The sequence below is a fragment of the Eublepharis macularius genome, chromosome 11, assembly GCF_028583425.1.
Source record: "Eublepharis macularius isolate TG4126 chromosome 11, MPM_Emac_v1.0, whole genome shotgun sequence".
Taxonomy (NCBI): Eukaryota; Metazoa; Chordata; class Lepidosauria; order Squamata; family Eublepharidae; genus Eublepharis; species Eublepharis macularius.
Window position 1 is genome coordinate 57,044,448 of NC_072800.1, and position 18,232 is coordinate 57,062,679.

The following is an 18,232-nucleotide window of genomic DNA, read 5'->3' on the forward strand; positions in this document are numbered from 1 at the left end:
TCTGAAGGGTACAGCTCAGATACGCATTTACCTGTCTGCGTGAGAACTAGACACTAGAAATGTTTCAGGATTGCATCTGCTGTATTTCTTTAAATGTACAGATTATCAGCAACTAAAACAAACAGATTACTCAAAAAATTCAACAAGAAAAAAGTGGGGTTGGTGGAATGAAAACAAAATGAATGATCTTAACATTGTTTTAATTTGTGGGCGTCTGCAGAATAAGCTTTGACAAATGTTATGTGATCATTTTTCTGTTAAAGGTGGAAGACACACAAATGGCGCAGGTGTCAGCTTGTACCCTGGTATGTTCGTCAAGATAGTCCAGGTGCTCAGGAGACATGTGGTCCTGGTCTACAAGCTAGAGGTTAGAACGATTGGTAACTGTTATTTGTATTTATGCTAGGAATCAATGTTACACAGTGAATCCTTGTAACACAGACATGTAACATCATGAAGTTTTCTTTCTCAGTTACAAATTTTATACAGTTATAGTTTGTGTACTTTATGATTAGCAACAAACAAAGGTATTAATGCAAAGCACTCTAATCACATGGAGACCCAAGGATGCCTTTTGTTCATAGAGTTGAAACTACTCACATAATATCATATATCCAATTCTGGAACTTGCCCTCATGCAGGTAAAAAAAAAGAGGGTATCAAGTACAGACAGATAGAGGGGATTTCTCTAGAGATGCTGGAAACCCTCACCCAGAGTTGAAGATTTTTTAAAAAAGATACACTGTTTTTTTAAAAAAAGTTTTTACAAAAATACTGAGTTCTCATGATGCTACTCACAAGATTTCAAACATTATTTTGAAAAGGGGGGAGCTGCAGCCTGCCCTAGGGGTGAGCCAGGTGGGCAGGCAAGGAGGAGCAGGAACCACCTCCACCAGCACTTCAGATGGGCAAAGAGAAAGAGCAGGTAAGGAGCAGAGGGAGCTGCTGCCACTACCACTCTTCTGCTGCCACACACAGGTGGAAGTGTGGGGGAGAAGGAGTGAGAGCTACCACCCCCACCTCCTTATGAGCCAGGTAATAGGAGTGGCAGCACTACAAAGCTGTAGGGACAAGGGAGCCCCACCCACCCCCACAACAGCAATGTGAACAAGGTAGGGGGAGGTAGCAGCACTGGCTGGCCAGTGAGTGGCCAGTTAACCAAGGAAGGAGAGGATGGGATCCCCCCCCCCCCAATGAGTCTCTCAATTCCCGTTCTTATTTCTTCTAACACAAACTTTGTGGCCTGTCAGTAAAGCAATGAAATGATGCCTCCTGCAAATAAGTATGGGCTTCTTTCTTATTAAGACCATTTGGCCAGGTGATGCTGTTTACCTCCATGCTAAGAAAAGTTTCAGCTGCTTATTCCCACAGATTAAGCCTATATTGAAGGGAGAGGACATTTTCCCCTGGCCTGTTGACCACTCTGTGAGCAACAGGTTTATGGCTATGAATTGAAGCCTAAAAGGCTCTCCTTATACATGTAAAAGATCATACAATGTAATTCTTATACTACAGCAATGATTCTCAGGTGGTGGTTCAATTCTGAAACCGAATCACAAGAGTTTTTGGATTGTGGCAACAGTGGTGGATGTTGTAATGCAAGAGAAAAGCATCACAAAAACGGCTCATGAAAATTCAGTGGGTCTTCCTTCAGAACCAAAAGCAAATTTTCTATGAAGGGGATATTGTAGTTCTTTAATGCGTGTTGATCATTTGTGAATGGTTTTTATTGTATTTATTGGTTACTTTTAATTTTTTAAGCTGCCATGAGAAAGATGTAAATAAATAAAATAACCTTATGTGTGTGGTATCTGAAGATATTTGAAAGTGGCTGTACTGCAAAATTAGCACAAACTAATTTTGCATCTTAGAAAACAATCCTTTTAAGCCTCCTAGATAAGATTTCACACTGATAATAGTTATTGTGCCAAACATCTCAGTGCTATATTAAGCATACTGTGCTGGCTTTCAGGCATTTAAGTGATACTTACGCTATGTCTTAACTCAGCCCTTAACTGAGCTTTATGCTATGAAATACATATGATATCACCAGTTGATTGCCTGTGCATTACACTCTACTAGGAAAAATCAGTAGCCTTCCTCCAGTCTAAGGAAGCTTCCTCTAACTTAACTGACTCTTTCTCCAATGCAAGAGCTTCTTAAGTTGGAGGAAGGCCTCACAGACTGGAGGAACTTCCTTTAGCTTAAGTCAGGATACCACCCAGTGTGCATATATTAAGAGAGTCTTCATGATAAATATTATATAGTAACCAGAGGGAAACTTTCATGGACTTGCAGGGGAGCATCTCATTTCCCTCCCATACGGTTTCTTTTCCCTCTTGCCTGAAAGGCTCTCCACTTTGTTAGCTTTTACAGTTGGTACCTGGAGCTGAACTGGAACTTTGGTCCAGCACATACAGATGGTTGAGTATCAGCAGGGTACTAAAACATGCAAGTACTGAATCACAAAAGCACAACAAAAAGGCACCAAAGGGCTCTGAAGCCCTCAGAAGCTGGGACCCTAGGTCAGTTATAGCTTCCTGACCAGTGTTAACCAATAAGAAGGCCAACTTCTGGTAACCTTCCAGACTTCTCACAGGAGTGCTCATTTCTCCCCACTCCCACCACTGCAATTAATTAATGCCGCTTTCCTGGTTGAACGGCCTTGACTAGATAGCTGGAAGAGAACACCTCTGTCCAGGTGCACAGGGCTGGTAGGAATGAGCTGTTAATTGTCCTTTTAACCTTAATGGAACAGGGCTCTGCTGCATCACAGTTACCATGAAGCACCGGCAGTACTCTTTTATGTTAGCATCAGTGGGGAACATGATAAGATGAACATGTATCACATCTACATATTTACCGTCTGTCTGTCTATCTCCTCCTCTGTGATGCTTGTTGTCACACAAACCCTTTGAAAATTAAGTGATTATGGAAAAAGACACAAGTCAGTAAAATATATGTGGAGGAGGCTGCCCTACTCAGTTCATGGGTCTAATTAGGACACATTCATGCCTTGCTTTTCTAATTAAAGATTAATGTGTTTGCATTTTCAACTTTTATCACTGAGCTTCTGTGACTGCAAAAGTTGCCTGTTTGAATCAGAAAATTAGCATGATTCATCCTCCCAGACAGCTCTGATTCTAGCTGTCCTGTATAATGGAGTTTTTATTGCAAATCATGTCAGTGTAAATGAACATGTCACCACTTTAGACTAAAGCAAAATGAAGCACATTTCTTTGTCAGTGGGGGCATTTTTCTTTAATATATTTTCCCATTCATTGCTTGTAGAACCATACATACAGCATAATAAAACAAAATATTTCATACAGAAGATAAAACAGGCATCTTACCATGGGACAACAGTAGCTCTTTCCATATATGTGGTTGCCCATATTAATAGGTTGCACAACCACACATAAATTTTATTTATTTACAAAGTTTATACCCTGCCTTTCTGCCCTCATCAGGGCTACTGAGGCAGCATTATAAAAGCACATTTTAAAAACCATTAAAACCAAATGCCATTAAAACAATTAAAACCAAAGCTAATACAAAAACGAAAAACAACTAAAACATAGGGTAGGAAGAAGGGCAGAATATGGCAACGGAAGTCACTGTAGTAGCATAAGATGAAACAAAAAGTTCTTCATTGGCTGGCAGAATATGGCAACAGAGAAGACAGATGAGTCTCCCTGGGAAGAAAGTTCGAAGTTTAGATCCTTTTGTTACGCATAGTCTCCATGTTATCTGAAAGGGGCAATGTATGATTTTCAGCTTGAAAAATCAGGGTTTGTGTAGCATGTACCAAGGCAGTATACATGTGCAAAATTCACATTACCCCTTCTCAGACAGGGCCAGTGTTAGCAGTTGGCAAGGTGTTGAGGCCTGCCCAGGGGCCCACCACTTCCCCCAGAAGCCCTAGATCTTTCCCTATCACCATAATCAAACAGCTGATGCAGTCAGAGCCCACTGGACTGAAGCCCAGGCTATCAGGGTCTGCCCCATCAACTGTTTGGTGATGGTTTCAGGAAGCCAAGGGAATCTCCCTCCCAGATAGCTCCTGCATCCCAGGATCCTCCCAGAGCAGAGGAGCTTTGCAGCAGCCCCACTGGAGGTTAGGCTGACCAAGAAGGAGCCATTACAGCAGCAGCAGCAGCAGCAGCAGCCCCAGCTATTGGGTGAAGGGGAGGTGGAAGGGAGGTTGATCCATCCACGTGTTTGTCATGAAAGAAAGTTTTATTGCCTGACTGTTTGAAGTTGCTGCCATTAAGGGATTTGGGTTTCCTGCCACTCAGCAGGGTTCTCCAAGGAAGGTCTGGAAATAAAAAGAGATAGCTTCACAAGTAGGGCTGGGTGCTGCCTTGCCTTCTCTCCTCCCAGCGCAGCGATCCAAAAACTGATTAGGTGTGAAGCCAACTCTCCTTGGCCCAAACTATCAAGCAAGCTGGCAAAAAGTCCCCAGACCAACATTAGAGTGTTGTCCAGATTTCCTTTGGAGCTGGTGATTGGTAGGGGTGTGTGTGTGTTTGTCTGTGAGCAGAATTAAAAAGAAAAGAAAGGCAAAGGCGTAGGGCGGGAAGAGGGAAGGACAGTCATGGGTTAAATTGGACTGTTGTGCTTGCCTATCCAGATCAGATTGGATTAAAAAAGGTAGTAAAGGCAAAGCAACAAACTCCATCAGAAAGCACACCCTAGATCACGCTAGGGGAGATGATATGGCAGCTGAGCGTATTGGGAGGATTGTGGGTACTGCATGCTTCTGGTATGTAACTGGCAGGCTCCTAGTATTATATGCACAATAGGAATGTATGTCTTTAAAGGGCCAGTGTTCATCTATTATATAAAAAAGTGTTGTTTGTTTTTTAAACAAAGCCTGAAAAATTGAGGTTCAAGTTTGCAGTCAAGCAATCCAGAGCACAAATATGAACTAAAAAATGCACTGGTGGAAGGGTCTCTGTATAGTTCTTAATTCCTTTTCAAAAGGCCCATCTAATTTCTTCTAATTCTGTGTTTCATACATAAAGCCACACACATTCCTAAGAAAGCAAAAAATGGAGTAATATTGGAGATCTTGAAAGAAATGGCTTGAAGATCCCTGTCTGAAATAAAGTATATTGCCATACAGTGCAAGTTTACATTTCCCCTGACACAGCTACTCCACAGCATTTCATGCCTGACTTAGAAAATCTTTGCTGTTTTGGTCAAGAACCTCTCTGGAGCTGAGATTGGCAATTATGCCAGGCCTTGTCTTCTGTTTCTGTATTATGTAACCATCCAACGGAGATCTGAGCACAAAAGTCATTTCACCCGAACGAAATGCTTTTTCTCTCTTGTAATAGTAGTACACAATCAACCCAGCGTTCACATAAAGGGATTTAATATATATTTTTGGAAACCTATGTTATCACTTCCACACAAGCAATCCTACATATTCCATCTCAAGTCCATGTCTTTGAAGCCAAGCCATTACTTTTGTTATGCAATCTGAGTGTTGGGAACATGAGGTTTGCAGAGGTGCAGTTTTGGTCAGGAGGAAATTTCCCTGGTTTTCCCTCTGCAAATCCAACTTACCTGCTGGTTTCTCATCAGTCCAGATTGCAGGTATGTGTTTGGGATGGAAACACTGGATGTGGGCTGGGTTGAAACTAGCTGCTTGCAAGGGGATTGGGGGTGTGGTAACTGGTTGCTGTCAGAAAGATTAAGGGTCCTTCTTCAGCCCCAAAGTGAAGAAGGTCTTCCCTCATCCAATATGGAGGAAGTCGGTGGTGAGGAACAATGCCCTTGTAGTTAATGCAGAGTGGATACTGTACTACAAGGCATCAAAATGCAGAATTTTTAGTAAGCGTTTTATTTGACCAACGTTAGTCTTCTAAATCCAAGTTTCACCCAGGAAAAGAAGTTCCAATGGAGAAATGGATTTAGAAATGCCAGTAATATAAAGCAACCAAAACCCTAGGCAAAAACTGAAGATGCAGTAGCAAGCAGGACCTACTTTGAAGCTAACAAAAAGTTAATGAAAACATTTCAAAGAACTTCAATTAATTAATTATTTTATTGTATTCCATCTGATTGGATAAACCTGAATATTCTCTCACTTAACCAGAACTGATGGAACGAACAAGTTCTCAGGCATGAAAGAGACTGATTTGTCAAATTGGTCCAACTTTTCTACTGCAATTTAAGTATATAGCTAAAAAGAATTAAAATCAATTCAAGATTCATACAGTTCTAGTTGTATTTTGTAACCAGTTTACACATGCATGTCTTTGTCCCTATTTCACAAGATACTTCAAGTGTGCATGTAGTTCTCCAGGTAAACCACTAGATTTAGTAACTTTTTTCACCTTAGCTTGAGTAAAACTGTCTTTGAGGGGTCTAATATACTTCTTAGTTTGCTGATCTTGTCCCAGTGGGAAGCATGTACTAATAACAAAAAGCAAGAATCAAAGTTATTAGAACAGTGTAGCTATCTAAAGGCAGAGTAATTAATCTGAACATTGAGAAATTAATATTAAAATCTATAACAGCTGCAAGCATATTCTTCCCCCTCCCCCCAAATTAAAAGAAATCATCAGTGGATATTTCAGCTAAAACTTTATACAAAGAAAAGATTGTGTGAAAGCATTTGCAAAAGCATGAAGATAATGATACTTTAACTTCTGCAGAATTGTTGCTCCTGTCCATGAGAGAAGAATTCATGAGATTGTTTAAATCTGGTGGAAATTATCATTTGCTCCATAACAAATATTTAAAGCAATAACATGAATACATGAATTCACAGTTTGAAATTCGTTGGGGGGGGGATATAATTTAGCAGTGTTTGATCTGAATGCACTGATGGTATGTTATTAAAGAGAGAAAGAGAAGTCACCAAAATGGTACTTATTTGCATGCATATAGCAGACTTTGTATCTAACTACTCCCTTGATAATAATATATCAGTTTATTGGCCCTTGTGGTGTAGTTCAAGTTTTGCTATCTGCTTTGACTATATCAAGGTCTTTTGTCTACAAAATTTGAAGTGCAGTTTATTTTGTACCACACTTCTTGGAGACCCCCAAATGTTAAATTGGGGGGAACAGTGCATTCACTAAGCTAAACGCAACTAACATTTTCATTTTATTGGTAACCAAATCTTTACAATTATGGAAACTAATTCACAATTATTTGTGTTTAATCCAGAATGGTCAGGTTTTTTTATTATTGCTGCTAATGTCTGTAATCAATTTGATGAGGGAATAAGATTAATTATTAGCCTGGCACTATGTGATAAGAACCTGGTTTCTTGTCCCAGATGTCATTTGCACTAAAGCACGGAGGACTTGGTAGATAATGTAACTTAAAATACCACATGTAAGGATGTGCATAAATGAAGAATTTTAATTTTGGCTCACATTTAACCAAAATATTACCACTCGTGCAGTATCTGTTGCCCATCAAAATGTCTCTTATAACCCTTTTTCACATCAAGTCTGTGTAGACTTAGGGGGCGATTTCCCAGTGGGCCATAGCCGTAAAGGGCCACTGATAGCCAGGAGCAAGAGTTAAGATTCAGCACCTCTGCTGATGACTCAGGCCACTTGGCTCAGAGCATACCTTTCCTTAGCAATGGTAGCTGGCCTCAGCTCATCAATTGCCTCCTCCTGCACTGCTACCAGTTTGCAAGAGGAAGCAATGGGTGAGGCTTTACCCGTTGTTGGGGTTGCTGACTGGCCTTGCAGCAGTGGCTTGCAGTGCCACAGGGGCTGCTCAGCTTAGCTTGCTCCAGAACCATTTTCACCTCCCAGTCTGCTCCTGCAATGACTCGTCAGTACACTTACGGGAATGGCCTGCTTGAAACCTGTTGTTATGTGATCATCACTTGCTAGGCTGCCACGATATAATTTACCTGCCACATACTCTAACTCAGCAAGCATGAGTAATTGTATTTTTGTGTGTGTATTTATTGACTTGATTTACAGTATTTGTTTCATTTCTAGTGACTGCACTGGCAGTCCATCAGTGCTGCACTCAATTTAAGGTATATTGACTATCACATACTAAGCCCTACATGGCCTTGGTCCCTCATATCTCTCCCCTATACTCCAACATGACAGCTTATTCATCTGAACAGGACCTTCTGCTGGTGCCACCCTGCAAATGGGCAAAATCAGCAATTGCCTGTACGTGCCCGTTCTCTGTGTCGGCCCCCACATTATGGATTGACCTGCCTTATAAGGTCTGGAAGGCTCCCATTTTCCTGGCTTTCCACAAACTGTGAAAAATTATTCAGGAGGGCTTTTTTATATAGGTATTACAGCTGCACTGTAATGTAAAGGTTTGGAAACATCGCGAAAAAAGGGCTAGGATTGTGGTCTATACTAATGTGTACAGTTTGTATTGCCTGTTGCTGTAAGTAGGCTCCTACAAAGTAATTTTTGCATCATTTAACAGGTCAAGTTAACACTTAGGCTTTGCTTCAGTTCTGTTTTCAAATTCCTAGTTGGTTCCCGATTTCTACAAGCCTAATCCCGTTGCATTCTTTATTGGATATTCTCTTCTGTTGATTGTACTGACGTACTCAGTGTAATCCACCTTGAGTCCCAGTGACAAAGATGGCCTATAAATAGCATGAATAAATAAATAGCCCACCTTTTTCATGGAAAAATGAGCTTCACATACGTTGCTGCCTTTGTGCACCCCCAAATTACCTTGTGGTGAAATAAAGGCTATTTGAAGCAGCAGCAGCCCTTCTATAAGGGGCGAGAAAACTGTCATGTTTGTATGGCTGCCTGGCTGAATAGAGACAAAATGCTGTGGAATCTCTCTCTCCCCCTCTCTCTATCTATTGCTTTGTTTTGAGTGTGCACTGAACTCTGGAGAAATCAGTTCTAGTTTTTAGCAGAAGTAGCTCTGCACAGCATGGACTGACTGAGAGTTTTGACATTATGATTCTACTTCCCTTTCCCTTCTCTTTCTAGAGTTTGAAAAATATTTTTTAATTGGAAACAAGGCGCCAAAAAACAGTTCAAAGATAAAACCTTTTCATAATGTTTAAAGGGCAGACAGCCTGACCAAAGCAAGGGGCCAGGAGTTAAGAGGAAATTATTAAAATCAAAAAGAGTCCAGTAGCACCTTTAAGACTAACCAATTTTATTATAACATAAGCTTTCGAGAATCAAGTTCTCTTCATCAGATGCCTGATCAAAACTGGGCAGATACAGAAGAGGAGGGGGAAAGAGAGAGAAAAGGGAAGGGTCATAAATCACAAGAAGGCAGAATGCAATTAGCATAGAGGCAATCAAAACATTCCTTTGCTTGGAAATGTAAACATTTCCTTTTGGTGTGCAGTCAGTTTGTAGCAGTGAAGGTGTCCAATTCCTATGTAGTATAAGCCTTCGGTAACCACAGCTCTCCCTGCCAGTTGCATCTGACAAAGAGAACTGTGGTCCCCGAAAGCCCACACCAGGCGTCACTGGGCTCCCCCAGATCACGCCTCTGTAAAGAGAATCTGTTACCTCTGGTAATGTGATAACCATTCATAGTCTCTATTCAGTCCCCGCTTGACAGAGTCAAATTTGCATATGAATTCCAATTCAGCAGCCTCCCGTTGGATTTTGTTTTTGAAAGGTTTCTGTTGAACCACAGCGACCTTTAAGTCTTTGGTGGAATGTCCTGGTAGATTGAAGTGTTCTCCCACTGGTTTTTGGACGTTTCCATTTCTAATGTCAGATTTGTGTCCATTTATTCTTTTGCGTAGAGGTTGGCTCAAGAGGGGTCAGTAGTGAGGAAGTGGATGGAAAAGGGCAGGCTGCTTGAACCTTCATGCTGTTGGATTCGGCCTTTGGTTGGTTAGCTGCTATGCCCATCTAAAAGTGCATTAATACAACATGCAGTGTGAACCCTTCTTAATATTACGCTGATTCTGCTATAACTTTTCCCAGTTGAAAACTCTGTGAGAGAAACCAGCTGAGGACTGGCATCTTTGTAATGGTCAGGAGAACCTGTTGTGAGCCTGACACAGACAGCAGAGCTGTTTAAAGATGGTTCCCTCAGTTCCTGTGTCAGACAAATGTTTGGCTGTTCTAGTATCGCAAAGAGTTTTGTTTTGGGCCTTTCTTTCTACAGGTTATCCTAAACACATCTGTTAAAGAAAATAACGTAAGAACTAGTTGTACAGTATAGGTCAAGCTGGTGATCAGGATCAGTAAAATATATGTCTTGATTCCCCCAATCTGCATGCCATTTTGATAGTTTGCTATATCTCTTTGTCTTTGCCAAGACTTCCTCTTGCCTGTACTTGCAGTAGATTTCTGGAAAGCTGCATTTTGTATTCTGCTGCAGGCCTAGGAACTCCTCATGGTCCTCTTCATACTGTGTCATTGCAGATTGTACCTTGGAGGCATAACTGTATATTTCACTTATAAGACTGCACCCATCCCATCCCCACAATTCATATTCGTTCATAAAGCGTCTTCTGTGTAACATTAAAACCCTGCACTTTTGTAGTTCCTGTGTTTATTGTATTGCTTTCTGGGTTATGCTGCTATATCAACAGGTTCATAGTTGTCATTTTACCATTTAGAAATACCCCAGTTCTTATTGTTGCATATGTTAAGGCAAGTCTGTACCACCACACAGTAAAAATGAATCTTGAGTCAATTAACTGGACTTGGTGATAGAGAAATACTACTGTATTTGCTGCTGTGGCAATTGCAAGGTTCAGTCAAGCATGGGACTTGGATTTGGGGTCCTGGACTAGAAATTATTTCTATATTTTCAAGGAATTAAAATCTTAATATTTTCTAGAGAGATGCTCAGTTGACTGATATCAGGCTGAAAGTAAAAATTACTACCATCATTTTAATTCTGCTGTTGAGAATTCTGGAAGATATAAAGTTAGGACTTTCTCCTTCTCCTGCCCTATGCCCACCTGGTAGTGGAGAGTAGACATGGGCATGAACCGCATTATGAACCAAAAAACCCCACGAACCGCCAGATCACCTGTTTGCGATCCGGCACTTCGTGAGGGTCCATGGCCAACGAACCAGCATTCGTTGGAAGCCCGGTTCATTGTGTTCGCCCACGGTTCGTGAAGCCAGTCAGTCAGGCACCATCAATCAATTCCCTTGGAAACAGAACTGGGGGAATGCCTGAACTCTGTCTGCACTCCTTCTGTCACCCTGGAAACCTGAATTGAAGCCCAGCTTACCTTGATCGGCAGGTCTTCCTTCCAACCAGGGAGCTGCAAATTGGTTACAATTGGTTACATGGGAGAAGACATCCGGGGGGAGAGAGGGGGAAGGGGGGTGTTCTGTAGCCATGGGCACTCCAATCTCATCCCTGCAAACCCTGATAGGCAATTATGACGGTCAACCCCTTGTACACTGGGCCAACGCCAACTGGTGGCTCTAATTGTATCGAGTGAGAGTTTCCTGGGGGCCTCAGATTGGAGAGGGTATAACTCCAAGATCCCTATTGCAATCTTGACCAAACTTGGTTGCTGGCTGGAGGAGAGGCTGCTAAACACTCCATGTGAATATGGGCTCTCTAAGTGTAACGGGGGCCATTCCAACGCTGACGAACCACGAACCGCAAACCGGTTCGGTAATGGGAAATATTAATTACGGTTCATTTGTTCAGGTTTGTTGGCGGCACTGCAGCATCATTAATTTTTTTTGGTTCATGCCCATGTCTAGTGGAGAGTGCTGTTAAGTGATAGCCACCCTGGTGGGGTTTTCATGGCAAGAGACTAACAGTGGTATTTGCCATTGCCTAATTGGGAGCATATCCTATTTAAGCCAGAAATTTACTTCTGAATATGAATAGTATTTGGCTGCAGAACTATAAAGCAAAAGTAAGATGCAGTTCAGGGTTGTACTGTACTATGTGACATCTTATATAAATGCTATATTTAAAATCTTATAATTTAATTAAATGGGCTGGCCAGAGACAAGTTTGCTTTGGGCATTAAATGAGCTACAGCTCTCAAAAGTAAATGGACAATTTCAATTAAAGCTTAAGCAGTAGCTTTGTATGTATATATTTTTCTTTTAAAATATACATGCTGAAGGCCCACAAGGAATCATGGTTTCATTTCTGTAAACTGATTATCAGCATTCCCAGAACAGTGAGCATGCAGTTTTCACTGAGTCTTGGGGGATGTAAATACTTTGTAAATTTGCAAACAAAATATTTTTATCTGAGTTCCTCACGTGTGTAGAAACCTGGAATGGCCCCCGTTACACTTAGAGTTCCTCAAGTGTGTAGAAACCTCACCTTGTCTACAGGAGGATCCCTTTTGCTGCTGCTTTTATGATAGAACTTTCACCCTGAAGATGGCTAGTACAAGAAACAGTTCTTTGGTTTTCATTCAACTCCTTTTATGACATTAGGATTGGCAAGAATAACTTTTGTTCTGTTGTGTGAGGATTTAATAATTTTTTCAGCTTTTACAGTATTTCCAAACATATATGCCTTCCTGTTTTGAGATGGAGGAAATATAATGTTCATAATGAAGAAGGTTTATATTTTCTTTTTAGATTTTTTAAAATGTTTGTAAACATAATTATAGTGCGTTTAAAATCATGTCTCAATAAATCCATTATTACTAAGCTAATATACTAAACAAAATAAGGTGGAATATAATGTTAAATAAAAAATGTAAAATATAAAACATTGAATGTAAAGTATTTTAGGTATGTATGGGGATGGTGAGGAGAAATATTATGTAGTTCCACTCTTCTTATTTATATTTTGTGTTATCTCTTACATATTGTTCACTGTTTAAATTGTTTAAAAATATATAGCCTAAACCCTCCTCCCCCCACAAACCAACAAAGCTGTTATTTCTACATGTTACTAATACTGAGTGGTTAAATTATTCAGCAAAATGGGGTATAATAGAAGATGCCATTATTTGTTCCTTCATTGAATGTCTTGCATTATATTTTTGCTACATTGTTTGTGTCCATTTCTAATTTAAATTACCTGAGGAAGATGTACTATTTGGAACTTTCTAAAATTTGAAAAAAAATCCATATTGCTAAGGCAATGATATTGCCTTAGATCAAATGTGGGCGACCCTGCTGCTATGTATATTACCTAACAAAAGACTTACTAGCTATTCATAATATTTTCTGTTTTCAGCAATAACATGTCGCAAACAAGATGGTGGACAGGCTGATATCAGCGAGTGCCTTAAGTATGCAGGCTCTTTACCACCTTTAACTCAACTCTGCCAAATCCCTTGCCAAGATGACTGTCAGTTCACAAACTGGTCAAAATTCTCCTCTTGCAATGGAGATTGTGGAGCAGTTCGGACAAGAAAACGGTCTCCAGTTGGTAAGAGTTCAAAGAAATACTGACTGACACAGTTGAATTAGTCAAAATCACCAGTTGTTATTATGTGCATTGTTAATTGTGAGAGTTCTGCTAGTAGTATAGGTTGGCTTCCAAAACGGATTGAAAAGCAGATGCCATATAAAATATGTGTTGCTGTGTAAGAACCTCCTTCAAGCTGACATGGAGGGAAATGTATAATTTGGACAACAGGCATCTTTCAGTTAGCATTTTCATCAAATTTTTCAGGCCCAATTGGATTGTGAGGTGGTATTTTTATGACAATGCATTCTCTGGGCCAGTATCTGAACTACTATGAGGAATTGAGGTCTTCCATTGCCATTTATTATTGATAGTGCTTTATTTCCTGCAGACCCTAGAAAGACTTGGTGCTCCACCTGTCATGTCCACATAGATGATAGTTAGAAATAAGACTTGCACTCTGCTAGGCTGTAGTTACAGATGGGTTGATACATGTATTACATTTGGATTATAAAATATTCTTCTTTTTCTTTTTTACTTTGACATGTGCAAAACATCACAAATCCTGTCCAGCAGTCCCATAGGTTAAAAGTAGTTTGTACACTAACTGGAAAAAGATTTCAGAAACAATGCTAAATATCATAAACCGCAATCCTATGCTCAATTACGCTGCTTAAATCCCCTTGAAGATGAGTTTTTAGTCCCTAGTGTGCAGAATTGCTATAGAACTGAACAACTGAAAATCATGGCTTTAGAAGACCACTAACCAGATTTCCTCTTTTGCTGTTAAGTGGGCCCATTTTAAGTCATGGACACAACGACAATCTTATATACAGTTACAAGATTTATATGCTTGTGCATAATCCTAATGATGGACTGACTGGTGGCTTGAATACATTCCAGCTAAAGAAGTTTTGTATAATCTGACTTTTAAAACTGAAGAAATAGGATATTTTTCTGCCTAACAAGGAAAAAAAAACTAACAAGGAATTCTGAATAACTCAAAAACTTGCTCATGTATCTCTAACTCTTTGGGGTGTAGTAGTTATTCGCAAGCAACAGATTTCTCAGATTAATCAAAGTAGCAAACTACTTGCACTATGTAGACTGTCTCCATTCTATGCTGGTAAACATTTTAATGTGTCTTTGATGTGTCTTTCTGAGACACATCTTTTAACATGTCATAAAAATTGTATGTTTCTAAGCAAAGGGAAACTGTGTGGCATCAATTTATGCTGCTATTAACATACCAATGAGGTAGATACTGATTGCAGATTTAGATTTAAGTAATAAAAGTTTCAAATAATGATGCATATTAAATGATGCTTTTTGCCAGGACTACTTAAAGCTATTAAAATGATGAAACCATTACTAACAAGATCAAGAGCAACATGACACTTCTGTATTAGGCTACTAATATGTGAGTCTCTGTGCACAGAGAAAATTGTATATAAAAAGAAAAGCGGACTGCCCAATAAAAATAATTTAGTAGTTGAGAAAACAAACTTCTTCAAAGAACCAAAAAATAACCTCATATAGATAAAAATAAACCAAAATAAAGAGTTTAGTATAAATCCAGCAAAAGTAATATAAAAATCTTCTGAATGTGATTTGATTTGGTGAATAAAAACTTCAGTGCGTTCAGAAGGATTGGTGAGAAAACAAATTACTCCAAATTAAGACTTATTGCTGTTAAAGAGGTTGTTAATTCAAGTAAATATATTTAGGATTTCAGCCTCAACCAGTAAAATGAGAATTGCAATGCTATAGCTCTGCACAACTATTGAATTATCTGGCTAACAACTCAATCATTAGATTCGGTGTTCTAGGAATAGTATGCAAGGCAGAATATCTGTACAAGAATGTTGGATTGTGTTATACCTAAATTCATAAGACATTCTAAAAAGGGCATTGACAGTGCAGTCCTAAGCAGAGTTACACCCTTCTCAGTTCACTATAGTCAAAGGACTTAGATGGGTGCAGCTCTGTTTGAGACTGCACTCAGCAGCGGCGCCAGGGTTTTTGGCGCCTGCAGCCGGCCTGAGGGCCGGGAACCGCCATGCGCACATGCACACATGCACCGGCCTGCGTGATGATGTCACGTGGCGGCCCAATCGCTGCGGCGGGCAGCTGGGACAGCGCGTGGGTGGCCTCTGAGCTCTCCTGCTCGGTTGCCCTGCGTCGCCACAGATGCCTGCCCGCAGATGCTGCACCTGGCCGGGGGCATGTGCTGGCGGTGGCGGCAGCTCAGGGCGGGAGGGCTAGGAGGCTGCAGCTCTGTGGTGTGCGCTCCCGCCACCCACACCTCCTCCAGCGCCCCCTCCGGCACCCCGCGCCCTGAGGCCACCGCCTATCTGGCCTCAATGGGCTCGCCGGCCCTGACTGCACTTTAAGATGATGTTTCCCACATGGAAACAGTTCCCTGTAATTTTCTTTTTGTCGGTACGACTGATGATTCAGGACAATGACAACAAAGCTTCCGGACGGGTTTCCCTACACGTTTAACCTTCTCCATTCCTCTGCAGCCACCATCCCCCACACCACACCACTGGGGCCTTTTTCAGTTTTTTTTTAAAAAAAATAGGCAATAGCTTGATTTATATACTGTTGTAACATTATTATAACAATCTATTAGGTTGTCTGAATTCCCAACTTTCATTATTTAAGGTGTCTAGCACCTTCTGTTGCAGAGATAGAACGGGAAATGAAATGAAATCAGGGAAGAGGATTTAATAGATAGATCATTATAACATTATAGCAATCTAGCTGTTGCTAATTTTTTAAAAAGCCCTCTAGTGGTACAGATTAAGAAACAGTTGCTGTGGGGGGAAATGGCACCAAAGTGGGTGGCAGCTTTTGAAGCACAGCGTACCTTGCACATGAAAGGCAAGAGCAGTTCAGCTCCGCACTGGCAGGAAAGATGAAATATGATTTGAGAAAACATGGTCATTGAAAAATAATGGAAGGCTGGAAACAATCCACTGTGTGGAAGGCTGTAAATAATCCACTGCACTGGGAGTGCAAACTGGAGCAGAAAGCCTATCTGGAAGTCATAGTTAAAATTTAACTCCAGTTTTAACACCTTGAAAGTCCAAGTATCTAATGCTGATTTTAAAAGGCTCAACATGGGATCAGGCATCCTATTACCTCCATAAGAGAACATTGCCCACTTGCAGTGTGGTGAACTTGGGCAACAGCAACAAGCAAGACAGTAACGTTAGGCCTAAGACCCCGTTGCCAACCAAGCACAACTGGGACTTTGTCCTGCCTTGAGAGTGGCCTTATTTTCCTAAAGATGGCAAACAATCATAACAGCAAAATGTATAATAGAGGTGTTTTGTGGCACATGTGGCTAAATGGAACTGCCTCATTTACTTTGTACAGGCTGCCATTTTAACTACTGACAAAAAAGGGGGGGGGGAGTCACAAGGTGCCTTCATAAAGTTTCTCACAAGGAAATTGAAAGTTTGAGTAGCCCTCTACAATAAATAATAATCCTGATAAAGGCACTGGTTTCAGAATACAGTGTGACACATTAAACATATATTTGGGGAGGCCCTCCTCTTTTTCTGTCTCTGATATGTATGCATCCACCTTCTTTTTTTCTTAGTATAGTATCATTACAGCAGTAGCAAAATTATTGATGAGGTTTGGGCTGCACCATTCATTTTTAGTACCTAGCCTGAGACATCGGTAAAAACTTGGTACTTATGTTGGCAAATTCCTGAAATGTTTTAAAGTGACTATTCAGTTGAAATTACCTGGTCTCTGTGTCAGAAAACAGGACACATTCTTTGATGCTGTGTTCTCTTCTAGGAAAAAGTAAGAAGAGGGAAAAGTGCAAAAATCCCCAGATGTACCCACTGATTGAGACTCAGTTCTGTCCATGTGACAAGTATAATGCCCAGCCTGTGGGGAACTGGTCAGACTGTATTTTACCCGAGGGCAAAGTGGACGTATTACTGGGAATGAAAGTACAAGGAGACATCAAAGAGTGTGGACAAGGCTACCGTTACCAAGCCATGGCTTGCTATGATCAAAACAGCAGGCTTGTTGAAACATCTCGATGCAACAGTCACGGTATTTAAAAACACCTTCTTTCTATTATTTGGCATCTACCACTGGATATTTTTTTGTATTAAGTAATGGAAGAATTAAAAAAAAATACTGTTGACATCTGTGCTTTACAAAATGTGATACTACTTCATGAAGGCAGTCAAAACCAACGCAATGTTATCTTTCTAGATAGTTTTACAGGTGTGCTGGTGAATGGACTCATACACTCAAACATTAAATAACCTTACCTTCCCCTGTCTCTTATGGCCAAAAGAAGCGCTGAAGCTGTTTATGAGTGCATCAAGTGTTGATCTCTTTGAAACTCATTGTATTTTAGCAGACTGAGTGACATTTAACTTGTTAGGGCCTATGTTTTAATGATTGGGGTAACTGGTGTCAGTGGAGGAAAAAGCTGCCTTCTGCAGATGTCCTCATCGGGTGGAGATGCATTGGAGATTGGGGAGGGGAAGGGAGTTGCAAAATGGGGTTAGTGAGAAGAGCAAGGGAATTGAAAAAGATGTGGGAGAGGAAGAGAAATTGCAATTAGAGATGGGCATGAACAGCAATACAAACAAAAAAAAGCCACGAACAGCCCAATCTGCTGTTTGCGAACAAGCTGTTCATGAGGCCCCATTCTAAACAAACAGGTGGTCATTGCAACCCTCGTTTGTTGCTGTTTATCAAGCCAGACAGTCTGGTACCTGCAATCAATTCCCTTAGCAACTTAGGCAGGGATTGTCTGCTGTCTGAACTCCTGCTGTTGCCCTAAAAACCCCAATCTAAGCCCAATTTAGCTTGATAGGCAGGTCTTCCTTTCAAGTGTGGAGCTCCAAATTTGTTACAAGGGAGCAAAGAGCAGGGGAGAGGCGGC

The 18,232-nt window shown here is 40.7% G+C and overlaps 1 protein-coding gene across 1 annotated transcript in view; it reads left to right on the forward strand.

Moving 5' to 3' along the window:
• THSD7A (thrombospondin type 1 domain containing 7A) overlaps positions 1 to 18,232 on the forward strand; it is a 378,974-nt gene that overhangs the window by 283,356 nt on the left and 77,386 nt on the right. Inside the window, exons 14-16 of the mRNA XM_054991106.1 lie at positions 264 to 367; positions 13,132 to 13,326; positions 17,122 to 17,385. Of these exons, the coding sequence (XP_054847081.1) occupies positions 264 to 367; positions 13,132 to 13,326; positions 17,122 to 17,385 (563 nt within the window). The remainder of the gene's footprint in view (positions 1 to 263; positions 368 to 13,131; positions 13,327 to 17,121; positions 17,386 to 18,232) is intronic.